Here is a 21,175-nt window from a genome sequence, read left to right on the forward strand (position 1 = left end):
CATGACAGTGAGTCCTAAATCCTAACCACAGGGAGCTGATTTGACAGAATCAACCTTAACCTTCTGTACTTACTGGTGGATTAGAAACTGTTATGTTTGCAGCATTTTTCTTCCATTTATCCTATTCCTAGTTTAATTGAGTGAAACACATCAAAGGGACAATACATCTCAAAGTGAAAGCAATGCTTTTCACACAGAGGATTATACTCACAGTCTGGCGAGAAAGCACAGGCCTCAGTACAGGAGCAGGGCCTCGTGGGGCCCGGCTCATGATCAGCTGCGCATTCCTCTTGCTGTTCTAATGAGGCCCTGTGACCTCTCCCCTGTGCTGCTCAGCACAGTTCGACATGCAGCAGGCCTGATGGAAATAAGATGGGATGCAGATATTTACAATCACTCCAACAATACCACTGTAGAAAAAACAGACCCCACCCAATCTAGTGAAGGAGAAGAGCAGAGACATCTCAGGCCTGTGGCTCGGGGTGTTTTCCTTCTTGACCTTAATCAAAGTCAGAGCTGTTTCAGAGCTTTTTGTTGATTTCCCATTTTGCTGTATAAAAAGGTATAATTGCAGCCCCCTGAAGAGAGGATAAATGATTAGTTGCTGTATCAGGAATGCAGGGCTCTTCACTCTGAAATGGGTGGAGGAAAAAGGAAAGAAAAATCCTAAACTAAAGTATGTTGATTGCATAAGTCTTAACTCTCTTTGATCGTCTAAATCTAACCTAGATTAGGTTACAAAATGACTTTCACAAGTCACGCAATTATTCAAATGGCTGTGTGCAGTGATAGCTTTCCGTTCAGCTTTAAAATGGGAACTCCTGCAAGACATTCGGTAGTTCTCCTTGACAGCTGGATCTCAGTGAGGCTCAACAGTAAATGGTCCTTAATATTCATGTTTGTTGTTGGTTTTCTTTTCTGTTTTTTTCCCAATATTTTCTTTTCTCAGGACTGCCTGCCTCAACACTTTCATTAAAGAAAAGAACATAGGACAGGGAGCCAATCAGCCAGCCCATCTCACCCATTTGGCAGTGAGTAACTAATTGTAGTCCCAAGCTTGAGAGAAGCCAGGTTATCGAGTATGACACCATGGCTGGGTAGCTTGTTCCATAGTCCCACAACCCTCTGTGTAAGGTAAAGGTTTTTTTAAAGAACTACACTTCCCAAACTGCATTGCCACTGCTGAGAGGTCAAAGTGCACAAAACAAGAACATGCCTCTGCTTGTTTAAAGGGCTGCTTAGCGCAGCGCAACTTGGAAGCGCTGTTGGTTAATAGGATTGTTCTGAATCCACCAGGTAAAGTAAGTTTTGTTTTTTATTCGGAATCTAACTTGTTTTACTAATATACAAAACAAGCAGCATTTAAAAATCGTATTAAAAATGTATTTTTGTATTACCTGACTTTTAACTAATCGGTCAAGTATTCAGCGGTGCGAATTTGGGTTACGCTGTGTGCTGTACTCGTAGCGAGCACTTTCCCAGGAGACCTTCTGTATAACGAGAGTTCTGGTATAACAGGGACAGACATAAAGTGCAGTCAAACATCATTCATGAAAAGACAGAACATCTAACGGGAGTGTTTCAATGGAGAAGCGTTGTAATTTTCGACAAACCCGGAGCGCTGTTAGTGCATTTGAATTAGACGTAAGAGCAAGAAAAGCACAGCGCTTTTACCCGGCAAAACCCGAGAGGTGAGTTTAAATTACCATGAAGCGCTATCGTGAAAACAGTGGTTTACCAGTGAATATCGGGTCTGTATAGGACTGCGGCAGTGAGGTGAACCGAGCCCCCTTAAGATAAGAGGGAGCCTGGCCAGTGAGCGGGTATATACTAATAATAATTAATCATTCCTTACACTTATATGGCACTTTTCTGGACACCCCACTCAAAGCGCTTTACAGGTCATGGGGATCCCCTCCGCCACCACCAGTGTGCAGCCCCTGGATGATGCGCCAGTACTCTGCCCACACATCAGCTCTCAGTGGGGAGGAGAGCAGAGTGATGAAGCCAGTTCAGAGATGGGGGTTATTAGGAGGCCATGATTGATAAAGGCCAATGGGAAATTTGGCCAGGATGCCAGGGTTACACCCCTACTCTGGATATGTGCTGGGATTTTTAATGACCACAGAGAGTCAGGACCTCGGTGTTATGTCTTATCCGAAGGACGGCACCTTTTTTTTTTACAGTATAGTGTCCCCGTCACTATACTGGGGCATTAGGACCCACACAGACTGCAGCGGGAGCACCCCCTACTGGCCCCACTAACACCTCTTCCAGCAGCAGCCTTAGTTTTTCCCAGGAGGTCTTCCATCCAGGTACTGACCAGGCTCACAGGTCACCAGCTCACCTGCTGGGCTTCAGGGGGCTGCCAGCTGTGAGTTGCAGAGTGACATGGCTGCTGGCTTCCAGTACGTGACGGTAAAGTCTCCTGTAGATCAGTGCTGTTTGCACACGTTTAGTCAGCTGTTGTCGCTGACATACAGTAGCTGGGGAAAAGACGTTTAGTCTGGCCCCAGAATAAAAATAATATTTTAAATAAAATATGCTGATGCTTTAATAAACAATATATTGGCAGGGGCTAGTGGCAGAGAGAATTTCTGTGAACCGTGAGCAGAAACCACTTTACTGTGAAGAGATTTACTTCAGTAAGGTAAGATGGGCCAGAGAGCAGATCTTCCAGTGACACGCCACAGGTTACTGCAATACTGTACTTTTTGCTCTATCTATCTGGACATTTGCTGTGTTCTTTTACAGTAGAAGACACCTTTATTTGTCTTGTCTTTTCTGTTTCTTTTCCAGTGACTTTGGAAAATTGATGATGCCTTATCTTTCCTTTTTTTCAGTCCACAACTCCGATGCTTTCTGGCTCCGTGTCTGACATCCTGTCGACTGTCTGCCTGTCAGCAATGCATGTTTAATCCTGTCTGTGTTCACTTCCTGCTGCTCTGTGTCTGGCCAGCAGGTGGCGTGTCACACAGCTGATCTCGGGTCCCGGCACATTCCGACAGCCCAGACTGGCGTCCCAGTAGGATCACCCGGGCCGTGTCTGCGATGTCCCAGGAGACAAGGTTCCAGACTTTTGTCTTTGTGGACCTGGAGGGGACGGGCCTGGATCGGCCGCGGCTGACGGAGCTGTGCCTGACCGCGGTGCACCGCTATTCCCTGGAGAACCCTCCCCATCCTGCAGGGGGCGCCCCCGCGCTGCCCCGGGTCCTGGACAAGCTGTGCCTGTGTGCCTACCCCAACAAACCGGTCTGCCCCCGCGCGGCCCGGCTCAGCGGGCTGAGCAACGAGAACCTGACGGAGAACGGGAAGCGGGGCTTCGACGGGGCGGCGGTCGCCCTCATCCGGGCCTTCCTGCAGAGGCAGGCGCCGCCCGTGTGCCTGGTGGCGCACTGCGGCTCCCGCTACGACTTCCCCCTCCTGCGGACCGAGCTGTGGCGCCTGGGCTCGGACCTGCCCGGCGGGCTCCACTGCGCCGACACCCACCTGGCGCTCCGGGAGGTCTTGGGCGCCCCCTGCAGGCCGGCGCCCTGCGGCTTCAGCCTGCCGGAGCTGTACCGCAGGTTTTACAGCCGCTACCCCGCCGCGTCGCACACCGCGGAGGCCGACGCCCTCGCCCTGCTCTCCGTCTTCCTGGCCAAGGCGCCCGAGCTGCTGAGCTGGGCGGATCTCAATGCCCGCCCCTGGCACGAGGTCCAGCCCGCCTTCCAGCCGCCCGCGAAGATTCCCAGGAGGGAAGTGGAGGAGAGAGAGGGCTGTGCGAGTCCAGTCGCCCCTGAATAGAAATAGTGTTTGCTGGGAGTGGGACTGTGACAAGCGCACGCCACTTTGGTGCAGAAGTGCGATTCTGCTCACCTGACCGCTCTGTGTTTGGGAATGACGAGCGCTGGGAGCTTTCCAGGGCTTTGTTGACCTTTTTAGAAATCTGATCTCGGAGATCGATGGAGATCTCGCAGCAAAAGTGTCTTTTACAGCAGTTTCAAGAGATGGAATTCAGCTGTCATGCAAACCAAGCCACTTCCCCAACTCCTGTACACCTCAGGGTCCAGTTCATGAAGCAGGTCTCTGCCTTGCTCAGGGGACTGTGTGTTTTATTTAATTAAAGTGAGGAAATCCTAAAGCACAAAAAACAAAGGAAAAAATGTCCATTTAGGGACTCTTAAATTAGCATTATGTGTGATCTCATCCTACAGTTTTTTTCATTATGAAATTTATATCCCTTCAGCACCTATACAAAGTGCAAGTGCTATACTGGTACAATATCGTGTTGTAATATTTCTATTTTGAATGTGTATTCTTCAATGAATGATTTTAAGACTCCTGTGCTTTTATGTTCTAAGATTTTGCAGGATTTAGTTTCATATTGTAAGAACTAAAACTGTAAACATGAGACAAGAACCCTCCCAGTTCTGCCAGGCTTCTCATTTTAAAATGATTTGATCTAATGTTTCTAAAATACAATAATTTATCATTTCGAATGATCCCAGAGTAGGACTCACTTCATCAGGGACTGCAGGGCAGCCCCACTGAACTCAGACCAAGGGAAGGAGAGAGATTTCTTCAGCAGGTGAACTAACTGAGGAACTCCAGGGAGGCCAGAGTGGAATTTAGCTGGAGAAACACTCTTAGCAACTGTACCATGTTTTTTTTAACAACAAAGTCATCCTAAAGCTGTTTTAACTTCTCATTCAAGGGACAGTGACCCCTGTCACCATACTGTGACACTATTTTAGAAATTCCTGTCTGGGGAAAGAGCTCCACCTACTGGTCCCCCGGCACCATGTACAGCAGCAGCCTGGTTTTAGTTTCATGCCTCCTCTCCTAGGGCCAGTCTTGCTGAGCTTCGGAGATTAAAGATCTGGCTACTGGATGGTCAGAAGCAGTACCAGCCCTGGACAGGAGTTCAGGGACAGTTTGAGCAGTGCACAGACATGAAGAGCTGTGCGACTCTGGCCAGTACCTGGATGGGAGACCTCAAGGGAAAGCTCAGGCTGCTGCTGGAGGAGGTGTTAGTGGGACCAGTAGGGAGCACTCAGTCTGCGGTCTGTGTGCGCCTTTAATAACAAGACTCTGTGGTTGTTAAAATTCCCATGGATTTTCTCAGGGAGGTTAAGGGTGTTAATCCTGGTGTCCTGCCCAAATTTCCCCCTGGCCTTTACCAATCATGGCCTCCTAATAATTCCCATCTCTGAACTGACTTCATCACTCTGCTCTCCTCCCCACTGAGAGCTGGTGTGTGGGGAGTGTACAGTGCACTCACATCACGCAGGGGGGCTGCACACTGGTGGTGGTGGAGGGGATCCCCATTACCTGTAAAGGAGTCTCCAGAAAAGCACTGAATTTGTAAGTGTAAAAATCTGTACTAGGCGACAGTTGACTGGGAATAGTCGATCTGTCTTCTTCAGTGAGGCCCAGTTCCAGCTGTAATCCAGCCAGGTCTTCATCCTCGACACTCAGCTCTTCAGAGCTAAATCTGTATCACCAGTGCAGAACCTGCAAACTGATGGGTTTGTATTTAATTCAGCTTGAAACAGTTAAATCTGTGCAGGTCAATTTTCCATCACATCATGCCCAGTTACTCTGAAGACACAGAAATGAAGGTTTTGTTCTAGGCATCAGATCAGGGTGATGAACTTTCGAATCTCTTGACTTTCAGAATGTGTGACTATAGGGACAGCGGTAGTATAAGTACCTGTAGTCTGATTCACTATTAACTGAAGTGATAAGAATTGAGGACATCTAACGTTTGATACGTGCCTAATGTGGTTTTGCTAACTAAAATCTTAAAATGTTAATGGGAGAATTGAAATTTTAATAAAAAGATGTCTGACGTGTATAATACCAATATCATTTCTGCATTCATGTTTTTATCAAATAATGGTTTGTCCCAAGTTCGTGCGGTTACTTTCGGCGGTGAACAATTGAGTATCGGGACCAGCAGGGGGAGCCCGTCTCGGCTACCGCAGTGGTCAGACATGTTAATCGCAATATAAAACTACTGTAACTGCTATTATTGTTGTTGTTGAAATATATGTAGGAAACTGGGAAGATGACTTGCTGTTTCTTACACGGGCTGTTTAAGAATTTATTTACACCTTTAAAGTTTCGTTTTTATTTTATACATAACGGATTCCCCAACATACACATAGAGAAGTCTTACTTTTAGTATTTCTTAAACATTTGATCCCATTTTCCCTAATGCTGGGGGGGGGGGGGTTGGAGGTTGGAAGGAGATGCACTCCGCACGATCTAATGTATATGAATGTTTATGGCTCTGCTTTGCCCAAAATGCATGAAGTGACGCGCGGAATACGTGCTCACACAATGCGCGGAGGACTCCCTCATATTGCACACTTTGGGGAAAAATAAGAACACGTGCAACAGCATCACGACTGTTATGGCCGTGCGCTCCCGTCGCATTGGCGTGCCGGACTGCCACTGTGGCGGGGCAGGAGTCGGGAGTCTGTGGCGCGGAGGGCGTCGGCGGTGTCGGTGTTATCGGGGCGCGCGCTCCAGCCCTCCAGGCTCGGGGGTGATAAAGTCCGGGCTCCCTGAGCCAATCACGAGCAGCGCGTGCACCCAGACCCCCCCCCCCCTCTCCGCCCCTCCCGGTGCTATAGCCCCGCACAGCGAGTGGCTGAAGTGCTGTTTAACGTTCGTCCTCAGTGCAGGTCAACAGGTGAGTGTCTTGGCGATTCACTTTCTCTCTAAAGCCACTCCTTCGGCGACGCATCGGGGCTCGCTTTAATCATTTCATTTTTAATCATTTTAGTTTTTTGATAAATAAGTGTTGTTGTTGTTGTTGTTGTTTTTTTCCTCTGCTTTACTGATTTTCATTAAACGTGTTGAAAAACCTGTAGAAACCATGGTTAAGCAGAGAGAGAGAGATCTTGCACCTGTAAGAAGGACAGGTTTTCTTTCCAGACGCCGAACCGAGGACAGCGCTGGTTTGGCACAAACTTCACAGACGCTGAAAAGGTCGAATTCGTTACCTATCCGCCTCCTTCTTCTGGTTATTTGTGACTCCTGCTGTTCACCGTGTTGATTATTGGTGGCGGTTGATCTTTGCTGTAGTGTTCTCGCTAGTCAAATGTTCTCTCGCTCTTCAGCTTTGTTTCTCAAAAGATGATTAAAGACTTAACTAAAGTCTAGTTGTCTAGATTTCGGAAGAATGCGATGAATGTTTTAAGCTGTGAGCTACCTTGCAAGTTCTCTGAGCTCATCAGGGGAAGGTGAGAGACGCGATCGGCGCTATCTTGTGTGAACTGAAGTCCAGGTCTCACAGAAACATCCAGCCTTTCGTCCGGCATATTGTACCGCTATTCCTCACAGTCTGCGCTGTTCAAGACTGAAGAGACTGGGTTCCTTCACACTGACATCCTGACAGTGTGGACTCCTTAAAGCCGGTGAATGTACACTGTATGTGACTGTTCTTTTCTGATAGCACCTAACGGGACACAGGAGCTGCTGTATATACAGGGCAGTGGGTGGCGTATTTCGATGAATGTCGACCGAAAGCGCACACAAGCTTCTGTCAAGCTTGTTTGATCCGAGGGTCCCGTACAGACACTGATAATAACATCAAAGCGTCTGGATGACGGATTGACTCCAGTTTGTACAGGTGTGGAGACAAACTGCAAACACCTTAAGTGCTCTTGGAGGAATCGCAGACCCCTTTAACCGCTTTAGTATAAAACAACTGAACGTTTAAATTAATCGTTAATTGTACGACGTGCACAGCGACAGTTACCACACGCCGGTATTTTTATTAAATATCCCCTCCTCCTCGAATTATGTTAGTGCATTTCAAAATGAGAACAGGAGGCACTTCTTTACACAAAGGGTGGTGGGAGTGTGGAACAAGTGCGATACCACGGCTTCTTTCAAGACACAACTACCCCAAAATAGCAAACGGGCTGGACGGGTCGAACGGAGCTGTTCGTACGGTCTTACTCCCGGACGGCGCGGTGTGCTGGAGGCTGCATCGGGGCTGATTTTTATCTGAGCTGCCCTTGTTTCCTGATAGACTCGTGATCTGTTTCTCGGTGGCGGCATTACGTTCTGGGTTCCGAAAAGCCCAGCTTTATCATTTTAAATATTTAAAATTATAACTGTACGATATTATACATTAAGAATATACTTCTCTTCAGAGACGTTTCTCTGTTTTTTTGTTCACGTATACACCACGTGGTCTTTTGAGAAAACAAGTGGATGAACTTGTTTAAGGAAACGCCTGATTGCAATAGTGCAGCACCAAGAAAGTCTGCCATAGAGACAGTAGGGGCCATTATCAGCACGTCTGTGATGTTCGTAGCGGTGGTGACAGAAACAGCTGTACAGTAACTGTACCGGGAGCTCGTTCTTGAGAATCCAGCTGACGCGTCGCTTGCTGATAGTGCGCGGAGCTCTCGCGTACCCGTGACGTGCGCGGTTCGGAGAACTCTTCAGCACCGCGCGCCTGGGCGGGCGCGATAAGCGAGTTCGCGTTTATCTCCGGGCCCCAAACCCCAGCTCTTAACCCACACACCCAGCCAGGTACATCCACGCCTGCTGCGGGGTAGCTTTAATTGTCGCGTCTCTGTGAGGAGCAATAGAAATTATAATCTTGTTACCCACGCCTCATATACTTTTATTTGGTTTTAATTTTATGTGACTAGTTTTTGCGTCTACACGGTCTATCCATCTGTGCCCGCTAATAACAAATGGACAGATACCTTAAAAGTGTTAGCTGTGTTTTAGCTAATCGGCTAAAATTTTATTCTGATTGGGAAGTGAGAAGTTTCAAAGTAAAGACAGAGTACTGCTCACTGCTTGTATTTTTGGACATGTACAAAATGACCAGAGGGATTGATTTTCGGTTTTTTTTCCCCCGTATTCACGGTGAGTGGTTCAGAAGAGCCTAGCTGAGCATAATAAACATGTTCTTTCCTCCTGCTCCAGCTCAGGCATTTCCCTCTTGAGAAACTCATGGTTTCGGGAGCTCTGAGTGTTGACCCACTTTTTTTTAACAGTGTGGCTTTGGGTTCAACTCGAGATCCCCGGAGCGCACAGTGAACTGCGCTCGTTCAAGCGCCTGTTTCACTGACCGGCCACTCCGGCCCTGCGCCCAATCAGCTCTGCTCCACAGCCGCCCGCTGCGGGGATAGGCTGTTCCCAAGCCTAATTCCACCGAAACTATACCGCTGGGCGACACGGTTGATCTGAGGGTCAGTTTAGGACAGCGGACACGCACCAATCACTGCGCACAAATGCTGGGAGTGCGGGGAAAGCCCAACCAAACGAATCGCTCTTTCATCATTCAAAGTGCTTCTTCACAACAAGATCACAGCCCGGGGAGTCTTCCTGGTAAAGCAATGGTTACACAAACCCGCACAGAAATTCCTCTGGAAAATCCCTTAAACCTCCCTAAGAACTGGAGCAATGTTAATTCTCTCGGGGCCCGTAGGTCCTTCTGCAGAACGGACGATTTTTCACAGACTGGACGAAAACGTCACATTCAGAGCTTCACTAAGTATTTCCTTCTGACCCCTAATCTGCTTACGCCAGCAACCCAGGAATTAGCCCGGCAGACCGGGAGCGCAGAGCGGAGCGGGGAACGGGTTCGAGGAGTGAAGTCAGAGCAGGCGACCCAGTGAGAGACGCTGCCTGCTCTGACTCTCGTATCAGCACCCGAGCTCCCCTGAAGCAGTGGATAACTCCGCATTAGACTGCGAGGTCACCTTCACTGAGTCGCCTTGACTTGTTTAGAATTTCAGCTGCTACGTTAAAAGGTGCTTTACGTAAATCACAGAGGGAGCCTGTCCCACCAGCAGACAGACCGTACCAGGCTTCCAGGTTCTCCCGATTTCCCATGATTTACTCTTCTCCCACCAGTTTCTACAGCCCTGCCTGGGAGCTACGCACTGACACAGACTGCTGCAAACAAAGAAAAGCCTGTGTCGAGCCCTCACTTCAGGCCCGACTGCTCAAAGTCATCTTAATTCTGCATTGAAAGAAGGACAATGCAGACCTGGCTCCGGGGACTCTGGGGAATATTATTCCATAGTTCGGGAGCACGATGTCCGAACTGGCAAGCACCAGAAGTTCGTGTGAAATAGGGGTGCGCTAAGGAAGACAGCAGTGCAGTGGTTGATTTGGGGTGCAAAGCTCTTTAGGGTCAGTTCCCAGTGTTTGTCATGATAGACGGCTCCAACATGTCTGCCCTGTGTCCCCTGCAGTGTGAACACAGCTCCAGTCAGCCATGGCTGCTTTCTTGCATCACTGCCCCTTCCTGACCACGGTGCCCAGGCACGTCCTGTGCAAGGCCGGGACCTCCCTCTTCAACCTGGCTGACCACTGCCCCGTCCTCGTCCGCGGAGTGGCGTCCACTGCTGCCCAGCAGCAGCGGGCCAGAGAGACTGCCCCAGGAGGTAAGAGCGACCTCCCAGGTATGCCCCAGCAGAGCTGCCCCTCCTGCCCGCCCCGTCTGAATTTCAGAGGCCTTAGAATGCACACAGAGTGGCAACTTGCCCTAATTTACTCCAGACTGTAGGACGTCCGCAGGCTTGAACTGTGTTGGAAAGCAGTGCGTATGAGTAGAAATGGTTGGAAGTCAATTTAAACCCAAAAACATGAGATGCTTATTTACACAAAGGGTTGTGGGAGTGGGGAACAACCTCCCCAGCCAATACCCTTGCTTATTTCAAGAAACAGCTGGATGAGATCCTCAGATCAATAAACTACACACTACTGTATGATCAGAGAGGGAGATTGTGCTCAGTCCTGGGTCCCCTGGAGACCCCCAGTCTTCTAGTCTTCAGAAAGACAAAGGGGGGGGGGGGTGCATTCTCCCGTCCTGCCATGTGCCCCCCTCGGTGCTAGCCTGGTCCGTGGGGCTCCGGAGAGGAGGACAGCCCCTCGGATTGGGAGCAGAAGCCCATCGCTCCGGGAACGCGCAGCGGGACTGACTGCCCGGCTCTGTCCGCAGGCTCTCCTCCCCAGCGCTCTCTGGCTCAGGCTGCTGCCCAGGCGGCGGTGTCCATGGCCTCCAGCTGTCCCTTCGTGTCCTCCCAGATCGGGGTGGTCAAGGCCAGCCCGGAGCTGCAGGAGGACATCCAGACCGCGGACAAAGGTAAAGGGCGGGGGGCGGGGAGGAGCCCGGGGACAGGAAGCCTCGTGTTTTGGAGATCTTTCAAAGATTTGATTCATGTTTTCTACCTCCGCATTCAATTGCAACTCAAACTCCATAACTGTTACAAGGCTATTTTATTTTAATCTAAGCAACTGGCATTTGCACCCATTTATACAGCTGGGTATTTTACTGGAGCGATTTGGGAAAGATGTTTGCTCAGTGGTTCAGGAGCTACTGTACAGTATGTCTCCCCCGGGATCTGAACCAGAGCATTCCAGTTCCAAGCCCAGACTCCTGCCCGTGGCTCCACACTGCTGCCTGTTGACTCTGGCTCAGTGGAAGATAATAATTTATACCCCAAAAAATATATAAACTAACATTTTTGCTAGATCTGTTGTCACTGAACTTCTACAGCCCTTTTCAAAATAGAGGTTATGCCACTCAAGTGAAGAGCTTTCTCTGTATCGGCTTTGTTAATTTGTTTGTTTTGCAATTTAATCTCAAAAAGTCTCCCATGCAGCATGATTGAAGCACTGGATTTCTGACACAAATCAAATCAAAGTATATTGGCAGTTCACTTTCTGTTGTAATGTAGCAAAACAACGATAAAAAGCAGTGTCTTAATTAGCAGTTCTTGTTCTAAAACACCCACTCCCCCTCTCCCAAACACACCCTCCCTGTCTCTGCCTGTCGTGTTGGGTGTGTCTGTCTGGCTGAGCCTCAGTCTGCATGTGACTGATGTGCGTTGTCCCTGTGCGGCCTCACCTGTCAGGTGCCATGGGCTCGGTTCTGAAGGGGCTGCAGTCGACTCTGAAGAAGATGCAGGGCTTCGCTGCTGGGTCCGCTGCCCCTGTCTCCCACCTCATCAAGGAGAACATGCTAACAGGTAGACAGAGCCTGTCCTGGCGCCAGCAGAGACCACAGCTCCACACTCCACAAGGCAATCTGCCGGCACAGCAGCAGAAGGAAACCACAGCAGACAACCACCGATTCAAAGGGATTCAGTGGGAATAATTCTGCACCTGGACACAGCAGCACCTCGTCTCACACCCACAAACATACATTTCACGAAATGAACAATTTCTAAATCAGCAGCGTGTTGGATCACTGTTGAACGGGAAAATATGAGGCATCTGTAGTGAAGCACTACAACACAGACAGGGAGGGAGAACCAGGGGGATGGGTGATGGATGGAGGAGTGCAGAGATGGACTGATTGATGGAAGGAGGGATTAATAGAGGGGTGGACAGAGAGATTGATGGACAGATGGACAGAGAGATGATGGAGGGATGGACAGAGAGAGGATGGACAGAGAGATGATGGAGGGATGGACAGACAGATTGATGGACAGATGGAGGGGTGGGCAGAGAGTTTGATAGAGGGATGGACAGAGAGATGATGGAGGAGTGGACAGAGGGATAGATGGAGAGGTGGACAGGTAGATGATGGAGGGGTGGATGGGTTAGATAATGGGCCACTCATCCCTCTTTACTCTCATCTGTGCAGAGGGACCTTGCTTTGAGTACGACAGCTTCTTCGAATCCAAGATCGTAGAGAAGAAGAGTGACCACACCTACCGCGTCTTCAAGACGGTGAACCGGCGGGCCGACGTCTTCCCCTTCGCCGAGGACTACTCCCACCCCTCCTCCGCTGCCAAGCAGGTGTCCGTGTGGTGCAGCAACGACTACCTGGGCATGAGCCGCCACCCCCGCGTGCTGCAGGCCATCCGGTGAGCGCCGGCGCCCCCTCTCGGCGGGGCCATCGCCGTCTCTAGCTGTGAGCTGTGCACTCCAGTGAGCTCGGCGCTAGGGTTCTGGGGCAGGGGTAGGCGCTGTCCAGGCTCTGGGCAGCACCTGGACCTCCTGCCACAGGTCTGGGCAGAACCACTCCACGCTGTGCAGATATCAAGGGGGACATCTACCCAGTGCATCTGCATGTTAGTAATGGCTAACTGAGAAATCTGGCACTAGGTGTGAGTGTGTGCATGTCTGCGTCTGTCCTGGCTGTGATGGACTGGCCATCAATACTTTGCTTGCCAGGAAAGGCTCCGTCTTCCTCACGACCCTGAATTGGAAGATGCTGACTGAAAATTGATGGATGGATAGTAGCTCACTGATGTAAGCACTTCATCTACCAGGCGGAGTAGCTTGTTTCCCACCACCCTTTGTGGGAAAAGCCACCTCTTGTTCTCCAGCTGAAACACACTTCTCCTCAGTGCTACCAGTCCTGGATCAGCTGTGCGTGACTCTGTGCTCCTCTCCGCAGGGACACTCTGGACCAGTACGGAGCGGGCGCGGGGGGCACCCGCAACATCTCGGGCACCAGCAAGTTCCACGTGGACCTGGAGCGAGAGCTGGCCGAGCTGCACCACAAGGACGGGGCCCTGGTCTTCTCCTCCTGCTTCGTGGCCAACGACTCCACCCTCTTCACCCTGGCCAAGATGCTCCCGGGTAGGCTGGCAGGCAGGGGCGCCCAGCTCACGTCCTGGAAGCCTGGGGGCGCTGTGCCATCTGGCTTCCTCTCCACCTGAGGTCACAGCCGGTCACACCCACCTGCTCAAACCACTTCATTAACGGCAGCTTTAGATTCTGAGCTCGGCTCTAATGCGTTTCATTGGCAGCTTTACGTCTAATGAAGGGAATGTGTTGAGTTATCAACTGTACAAGACCTTCAACATCCTGTGTGTGTCTAAGGAAGAAAATAATGAGGTCGGTTGTTTCATTGACAGCTCAGGTGGGAACAAAAACCAGGCGATGGCTGACCTTTCAGGAATGGAGCTGACACTTCTGCTCTTAGGGATTCAGCTTTCCCTCGCAAGACAGTCCAGCGTGTTGTGTTCCGGCACAAATCCGTGTCAATATTTAATATTCCATTGTTGAAATAGTAATAGTAAATACTAACGAAGTCCTGCAGTGCCACAGCATGTCAATACCAGTTTAATAACAATACAACAGCATCAAAGTGTTATAAAAAAGAGGGGATCTTTGGCAGCTAATCTCTTCCAGGCACTTTTTGAAGGATTCTGCCTAAACATGGTTTTTTTACTCCTTCTACTTCCCCACAAATCAGTAAAGAAAGGAGTGGCCCCTGTTTGAAATTCTGAAATGCCGCCAGCGGCTCCCTCCCTCTCAGACGTCAGGCAGGAAGGGTGGGATCGCGGCACGCGTGTGCTGGGGCTCCCCGCCAGCACGCAGCCCTGGCGAACTCGAACCCGTGACGCGTTCTTGTCGGCCCCCCCCAGGCTGCGAGATCTACTCGGACGCCGGGAACCACGCCTCCATGATCCAGGGCATCCGCAACAGTGGCGCCCCTCGGCACATCTTCCGCCACAACGACCCGCGGCACCTGGAGGAGCTGCTGGGCCGCGCCGACCCCGCCACCCCGAAGATCGTGGCCTTCGAGACCGTGCACTCCATGGACGGTGAGCGGCAGGGAGGGGGGGTCTTCTTTCCCGTTCGCTTGCAGTCATTGTGTTGGGGGCCCCGGGACCCCAGACAAAGGAGCTGGTTTTTCTCGTTGGGTGGAATCAGTCACCACGCGGAGCTGAAAACGGATCAGTGAGCTACAGTTTTTATGGAGGGGCTGCAGTGTCTGTGAATGAATTGAGTGGGAATGCTGTACTGCACCCCAGCTCTCCCATTAAAGTCCCAGTTTTCCCCAGTTGAGCTGTATGAGTGATGTGTCGTCCAGCCACTGGAGACCCTGAGTCATCAGAGAGACATAAAACCAAGGTCCTGACTCTCTGTGGTCATTAAAAATCCCAGGCCATTTCTCTAAGAGTAGGAGTGTTACCCCAGCATCCTGGCCAAATTCCCCCCTGGCCTTCACCAATCATGGCCTCCTAATAACCCCCCTCTCTGAACTGGCTCCATCACTCTGCTCTCCTCCCCACTGAGAGCTGGTGTGTGGGGAGAGAACTGGCACATCATCCAGGTGGAGCTGCACACTGTGGTGGTGGAGGGGATCTCCATTACCTGTAAAGCGCTTTAAATGGAGTGTCCAGAAAAGCGCTATAGAAGTGTAAGGATTATTATTATTAATCAGTTCCTGTAGGAAATCATATCCAGCACCTTCAGCTAATGAACTATGAAAAGCACTGTGTAGAAGATACATTATTATTACGTTATTGGGCTTTTCTGGAAAGGTAGAATCTGTAATGTGTGTGGTTTCTGAGCAGACGATGATCAATGCGCCTGATTGCCGGTTGTGTTCAGGAGCGATCTGCCCCCTGGAGGAGATGTGCGACGTGGCTCACCGCTACGGCGCCCTGACCTTTGTGGACGAGGTCCACGCGGTGGGGCTGTATGGGGCGCGGGGCGCCGGCGTGGGCGAGAGAGACTCCGTCATGCACAAGATCGACATCGTCTCCGGGACTCTGGGTAGGGACTGGGGAGAACTCTCTGGCCATGACCACATTATACAAGACTCTTCAGCTCTTTTCTTTAAGGCCAACAGATCCTTACGTCCTCATATTTAAACCCTAGGCATCTTCACCATCCTTCCCACTAAAGTACATTTGTAAACACATACCCTTCCTTTTATACTTTTTTAAAGCACCTGCTCTAAAGCATTGGAGTCAGGCTGCAGATGGTCCGTTATTCAGCTGTGATACCCTGGTAGTATTTTGATAAAATGCCTGTGTCCAGTGGACAGTTTGGCTTAGGGGCTGCTTGCTTGTCAAGAGTGTTTCAGGCAAAGAGGGAACACGCTTTGACTGCAGTGTGAAAGCCGTGTAGTGACTGGTGTTGAAGGTGCATGCACTCAGCGATTTGCACACCTCAGCAGCTCATTTCGCCAACGGCAAACCTATTAGCTTGCAGGGGGATGATTGTATTAAACTCAGCACTGTTAGAGAAATTATCAGTCTGAGTCACTGGACTAAAATCACACTATGTGCAGTCATGCCTCACACTTCAGTTGAATGACTACAGACTGTCCTATCTCCTCTTTCTTCTTCAGCTGAGGCCTTTCGGCTCAGCGCTTCTAATGGAAAAACAATTAGCTCCTGGGGCCTGCCTTAAGAAAGCTCACCAGCAGGGGGCAGGCTGAGCTGCTGCTACTGAGCCTGGCAGGGCACTTGCCTTTTCCACCAGCTTATCTGCTGGCTGTGGGGGCTTTATCAGGGTTAGGCTGTGTCAGCAGGGCGCCCTCTCCTGCCCCACCCTCCCTGTCCCAGCAGTGCCCGCTGTCGGCACAGATAACAGTCCCAGCTGAGGATCCTGGAGTCTCATGTTTATTATCAGCAGGGAGAGGAGGCTACAGAGCAAAATCTAAAACAAAACACAATATATATGATTAAAGCAGCAGCCTTAGTTCTCATCGTACTGTTAGTAGAAAAGAAATTAAAGGAGTAAATTAAAGTAGATGTCATATTAATAGAAAACCTGTGGCAATAATATCAGTAATTAGTAGGGGTAGTTAAAATACTACAGTACGGTTGCAGTAATAACATTAATAGTAGCTAAATAGTAGCTAAAGTACCTGTAGGTAATTCAGTTGTTATCATTAAGCCAGCAGTTACTAGTGAGTTACTTGTTTTTCTTTTTAAAGTAGTGGCAGTTTTAAAGACTTTAGTACTGTAATAGTAACACTCAAACTACACTGCCCCCTTGTGGGCAGTTGCTTTCAGAACAATGTTTCTCCACCAAGCACAGATGTCACCTGCAAGAGCTTGTCTGTGCGCTACAGACAGGAACTGCAGAACAGGAACACACATCAGGGCAAAATCTGTTGTCCAAAACTTCAGCCATCTGTTACTTCCTTTTACTACATAACAAGGCTCTAAACCCTGTAAGACTGCTTTTTTTGTCTGTGGAAATATCTCTCAAATCTGGCAGTTTCAAATCCGATCTTAAAACTTACCTTTCTGCACTGGCTTTTGAATTCTGTTTTTAGTTTACCAGCGAACACCTTCCTATTGCTTTTGCCTTTGTCATCTTTTATTATAAAAGCCCTGAACATGACATGGCATGAAAGGGGATATATGAAACAAGGATGATTATTGTTGTAGCAGAAGACGGGGATTAATGATTAACGAAGGGGGAATGGCAGTTAAGGCTGGCCCGTATCTTCTGTAGCTGACCAGTGCCCTGTCTGTCTCTGTGCAGGCAAGGCGTTCGGCTGCGTGGGGGGGTACATTGCCAGTACCGCCGCCCTGGTGGACACCGTGCGCTCCTACGCGGCGGGCTTTATCTTCACCACCTCCCTGCCGCCCATGGTGCTGGCCGGGGCCCTGGAGTCGGTGCGGGTGCTGAAGGGTCCCGAGGGCCAGGCCCTGCGCAGGGCCCACCAGAGGAACGTCAAGCACATGAGGCAGCTGCTCATGGACGCCGGGCTGCCCGTCATCAACTGCCCCAGCCACATCATCCCCATCCGGGTAGGGTCCGTCAGCACAGGGCACTGCGGGTACTGTCCCGGGCCAGGAATGTAGAGAGGAGCAGAGCTTTACATGCAGATGCAGTATATGTACAGAATGCATGTGTCCCAACACCAAGCACAAAACAGAGCACACACAAACTCAGTACTGTCTGAATTGCCTGCTGCCAGTACTGTCCTGGGCTAGGAATAGGACCTACAATAATACATACCCCGGCCATGTAGAGGGGAGCAGAGCTTTACATGCAGATATGTATGCATCACAACACTGACCACAAAACAGAGCCCACACAAACACAGTACTGTCTGATCTGGCTGTAGCTTGGTCTTGCCCGTCACGCAGGGTAAGGCACTCAGATTAGGAGTGTTGTAGGGCTATCAGATGGCTAGACCAGTCTGCACTAATCCCATGCCGGAGCCCGTGGCGTATAGAATCACTAGAGGAGCTTGACCGGGGGGGCAGAGGGGTTGTTGAGAAGGAAAGTGTGTGTCAACAGTGACGTGTGTATCAGGTGGGAAACGCGGAGAAGAACTCCAAGGTGTGTGACGTCCTGCTGGAGAAACACATCTATGTCCAGGCCATCAACTACCCCACCGTCCCGCGCGGAGAGGAGCTGCTGCGGCTCGCCCCCTCCCCCCACCACGACCCGGACATGATGGACTACTTTGTGGGTGAGTGGGCGCGGGTTCCCCTCTCCTTTCTGTGTTCCACACCGTCACCCCAGCTCACCCCGGAAAGAGGTGGCGGCCCCAGCACAGCGGGAGCCTCTCACGGGCAACGCTGAGGCGGTTACAGCTGTTTCTGCTTGTGACTGTGGAAAAAGTGAATTAAAGTGAGGAACCCTGGATTCATGCTTCCTAAGCTGTGTGCTGTGGAATGGTCACAGTGGAATGGTCACAGGTGTGCCACAGATTCAAAACAGACTGGCCTTCAGTAAAAAGCGTGGAACAAGACCTTCGTGCAGCTCTTTCCAGAACTGAAACAGAGTTATGTTTCTTTTTCGGTTTGAAGGAAATGTTGTTTCTTGCATTATCAGCCCTGATTATTTTAAAATCATTTGCTGTGTCACTAACAGTTCGGGATGCTAGAAGTGTGCTGCGAGCTTGGAAAGCGCTTGGGAAGCACTGTGCTAGGGGTCTTCAGGCTAAGACTGCTGTTCGCAATCCATTCTGTTTCTGTAGGCTGCATGGCCAGCAAGGAATGGCCTGTCCACCTGTGCTTTAACTGGCTGATGAAACTCTGTTCTGTGTCGGTGTATTGTGCTGGGAGATGAAGAGAATGCCCTGTGTTTCTGATGCGAGCAGCGATGTCGGGCACGGCCTGTATGTCTGTGTGCTGACTGGTGCTCACTTGTGCTTGCAGAGAAACTCGTGGAGGCGTGGGTGGAGGTGGGGCTGCCTCTGAGTCAGCCTCTGGCGGCATCCTGCAACTTCTGTCACCGCCCCCTGCACTTCGACCTGATGAGCGAGTGGGAGAAGTCCTACTTTGGGAACATGGAGCCCCAGTACATCACCGTGTGCGCCTGAACTGAAGATTCATAAACGCTACTCAAAAAGATTCAACATGTATCGCCCCTCTCTTCCATGTACATAGGCCATATCTGCAAAGCATGGGCTATTTCTGAAAGTGATTGTAGGCAGAAACCCGTAACGTGCTACAGGGGCAAACCAAAATGACAGGTACTACGAAAAATTAGATAAAATTACAAAATAAACGGACACCATCGCTCACCTTGAAAAAGTGCAGACAAAAGCATGTGATGTAATAAGATGGCAACTGTGTTTTCAGCTCCCCATGTCACATGACTTTAAAAACAAAACGATAATTATATCAGGTCTTCTTGTTCGTCATGTAGATTTCTCTGTTTACGTGGCAACGACTCTACTGATGTGGCCTTTGATTTCACAAGGTAAAACCAAAGCCCATCACTTCTACAGAATGACAAGCAGATATGGCCTATAAACAGGTGTGAGGCGTGATATTTAAAATGATCTTCTCTTATTCTAAATCTTGGCTTTTCTTCCCCCCCCCCCCCCCGCCCCCCATCCCTGACTGTGGAGGCTCCCCAGTGGAACAGGATGAGGTTGTGTTGCTGTTCCTTCATGGACTCCCACACTCGGTTTACCACAGACAGATCCCACAGTTCTCTTCCATGTGGCTTTCTGTTAACCTCTGGGCATTTCAAAGCATAAGGCATGGGTGAAGAATTACACTGCTGGCTGAAGAACGCATGGTGCTACCTGGATAGATCTTCAGATTGGCACTGTGTTCTCTCAGCGTGGCGATACCTGCGCATTGAGCACTTTCTAGTGTCAGACAGCTACACGGCAGTAAACTGTTCTACACAGAAGTAGTTCCGGTGGTCAGTCAGCCTGTTTCCAAAAGGCCAGAGTGTCGTCAGAAGACTTCAGCTACTGAGGCTCTGATCGCAAGACACTGTGGCCACAAGTTCACAGACACTCCAGGTATCAAACTGCTCTTCTCTCCTGTGATTGATTCTTGCTGTTGCCCATCCATTGTCAGAATCTAGAACCTGAAGCATTTGTGGTAGAACAGTATGCAAAGCAAAGTAACTGCCTTTTGTTTCTAAATGACCCAAAATCGGGACACAGCACGTAGCTGACCAACTGCAAGCTTCAACCGCAATTCTTCAGGCTCAACAGTGACATTCCACCTTAACTCCTGGAGAAAAAAACAGTTGTTCACCCCATTTCCCTGAGATCACTTAGAATTTAGGAATTCAGAACAGGAGGCATCCTTGGTATCCAGGAATTGAGTCTGACCACAGGAACTTTTACAGATGCGTGTTGTCTGAGCTACAACGACAGCCTGTGATATTTTCCAAGTGGGCTCTTCTGAGAGCTCAGTGCTTTGGCATCTTACTAAATCCTGAGTTCTCTTAACCTAATTCTTGACGGATATAGATGTCTGACTAACATATATATATAACACTCCAGTATAATCATTATAGCTTTATAAGTCTCAAGAGCTCACTGTTCATTTCAGCACAGGGAGCCCTGCTTCCTAGCCTTTAGTGCCAGGAAATTATCGCTCTGCTGTCCTCGGGGTTTGCATACTTGATGGCTTATATTTGCTGTGGGGAGGGAGGGACAGTTCTCCTCTTCACGTGGAGGATGACTCCATGCTTGTGTGACTAAGGAGACCTGACCTCCTCTGCGAAGCTACAGCCTGGACACACGCCTACCGAGACGTGGCTGAAACCAACGGGATCCGCTCGCGCTTCTGTGCGCTCCGTGCTGCGTGTTTCTTCGTCTCGTGCGGTGGTTCTGCTTCGCGCCTGCGCCCCTGCGACGCGACACCGTGATCGAGACGTCCCCGTCAAAAGCGATGCATCGTTTCCGATATCTAATCCGATTACTGTATCGCTCGCCACCTGTTGATTTCGTTGCATGTCAGACGCAGTACAAATGGGGAATTCGGAATATGGAAATCGTAATGTACTTTAGTAAAACCCTAAAAGACAACGAATAACCACCAAATCTGGTGAAAATCCGAGGTGAACAGCTGAAGGACCAAACTTTTATGTCACATGTCACCGTCTTGGACAAAAGTGTTCAGAGGCAATGGTTGATTAGATCATACCATAATCTTCTGCTTTCATCATTGTATGGAACTGTGTACAATGTCTTGGTAAACCCAATAAAATCAAAAACCCACTCCTAAAC

At 49.8% G+C, this 21,175-nt stretch overlaps 2 protein-coding genes across 5 annotated transcripts; both read left to right on the forward strand.

The window, feature by feature from the left end:
- The first annotated feature begins 1,220 nt into the window (after positions 1 to 1,220).
- On the forward strand, positions 1,221 to 5,848 carry LOC148838954 (three prime repair exonuclease 2-like). Of its 4 annotated transcripts, none has more exons than XM_088905099.1 (2): positions 1,221 to 1,296; positions 2,960 to 5,848. In XM_088905099.1, the coding sequence occupies exon 2, from the start codon at positions 3,052 to 3,054 to the stop codon at positions 3,784 to 3,786; it is 735 nt and encodes a 244-aa protein (XP_088761225.1). In that variant the 5' UTR covers positions 1,221 to 1,296; positions 2,960 to 3,051; the 3' UTR covers positions 3,787 to 5,848. The 4 variants fall into 4 exon arrangements, with proteins under 4 accessions (XP_088761225.1, XP_088761221.1, XP_088761223.1 ...); XM_088905095.1 differs by having other exon boundaries at positions 2,963 to 5,848; XM_088905097.1 differs by having other exon boundaries at positions 1,231 to 1,296; positions 2,844 to 5,848.
- Positions 5,849 to 6,432: 584 nt separating this feature from the next.
- On the forward strand, positions 6,433 to 21,174 carry LOC148838955 (5-aminolevulinate synthase, erythroid-specific, mitochondrial-like). The gene is made up of 11 exons (XM_088929788.1): positions 6,433 to 6,682; positions 10,221 to 10,412; positions 10,970 to 11,113; positions 11,886 to 11,999; positions 12,620 to 12,842; positions 13,379 to 13,563; positions 14,355 to 14,534; positions 15,328 to 15,492; positions 17,221 to 17,489; positions 18,001 to 18,160; positions 18,852 to 21,174. The coding sequence occupies exons 2-11, from the start codon at positions 10,244 to 10,246 to the stop codon at positions 19,013 to 19,015; spliced, it is 1,773 nt and encodes a 590-aa protein (XP_088785914.1). The 5' UTR covers positions 6,433 to 6,682; positions 10,221 to 10,243; the 3' UTR covers positions 19,016 to 21,174.
- Position 21,175: the final 1 nt, after the last annotated feature.

The sequence above is a fragment of the Atractosteus spatula genome, chromosome 2 (genome assembly GCF_055471065.1).
Source record: "Atractosteus spatula isolate fAtrSpa1 chromosome 2, fAtrSpa1.hap1, whole genome shotgun sequence".
NCBI classification, from domain to species: Eukaryota; Metazoa; Chordata; class Actinopteri; order Semionotiformes; family Lepisosteidae; genus Atractosteus; species Atractosteus spatula.

Bases quoted from the DNA above. Each gene is read 5' to 3' on its own strand.
- LOC148838954 (XM_088905099.1), top strand. From the start codon at position 3,052: ATGTCCCAGGAGACAAGGTTCCAGACTTTTGTCTTTGTGGACCTGGAG.
- LOC148838955 (XM_088929788.1), top strand. From the start codon at position 10,244: ATGGCTGCTTTCTTGCATCACTGCCCCTTCCTGACCACGGTGCCCAGG. The intron at 11,114-11,885 runs GTAAAGGGCGGG...CTCACCTGTCAG, and splicing joins CATCCAGACCGCGGACAAAG to GTGCCATGGGCTCGGTTCTG. The intron at 17,490-18,000 runs GTAGGGTCCGTC...CGTGTGTATCAG, and splicing joins GCCACATCATCCCCATCCGG to GTGGGAAACGCGGAGAAGAA.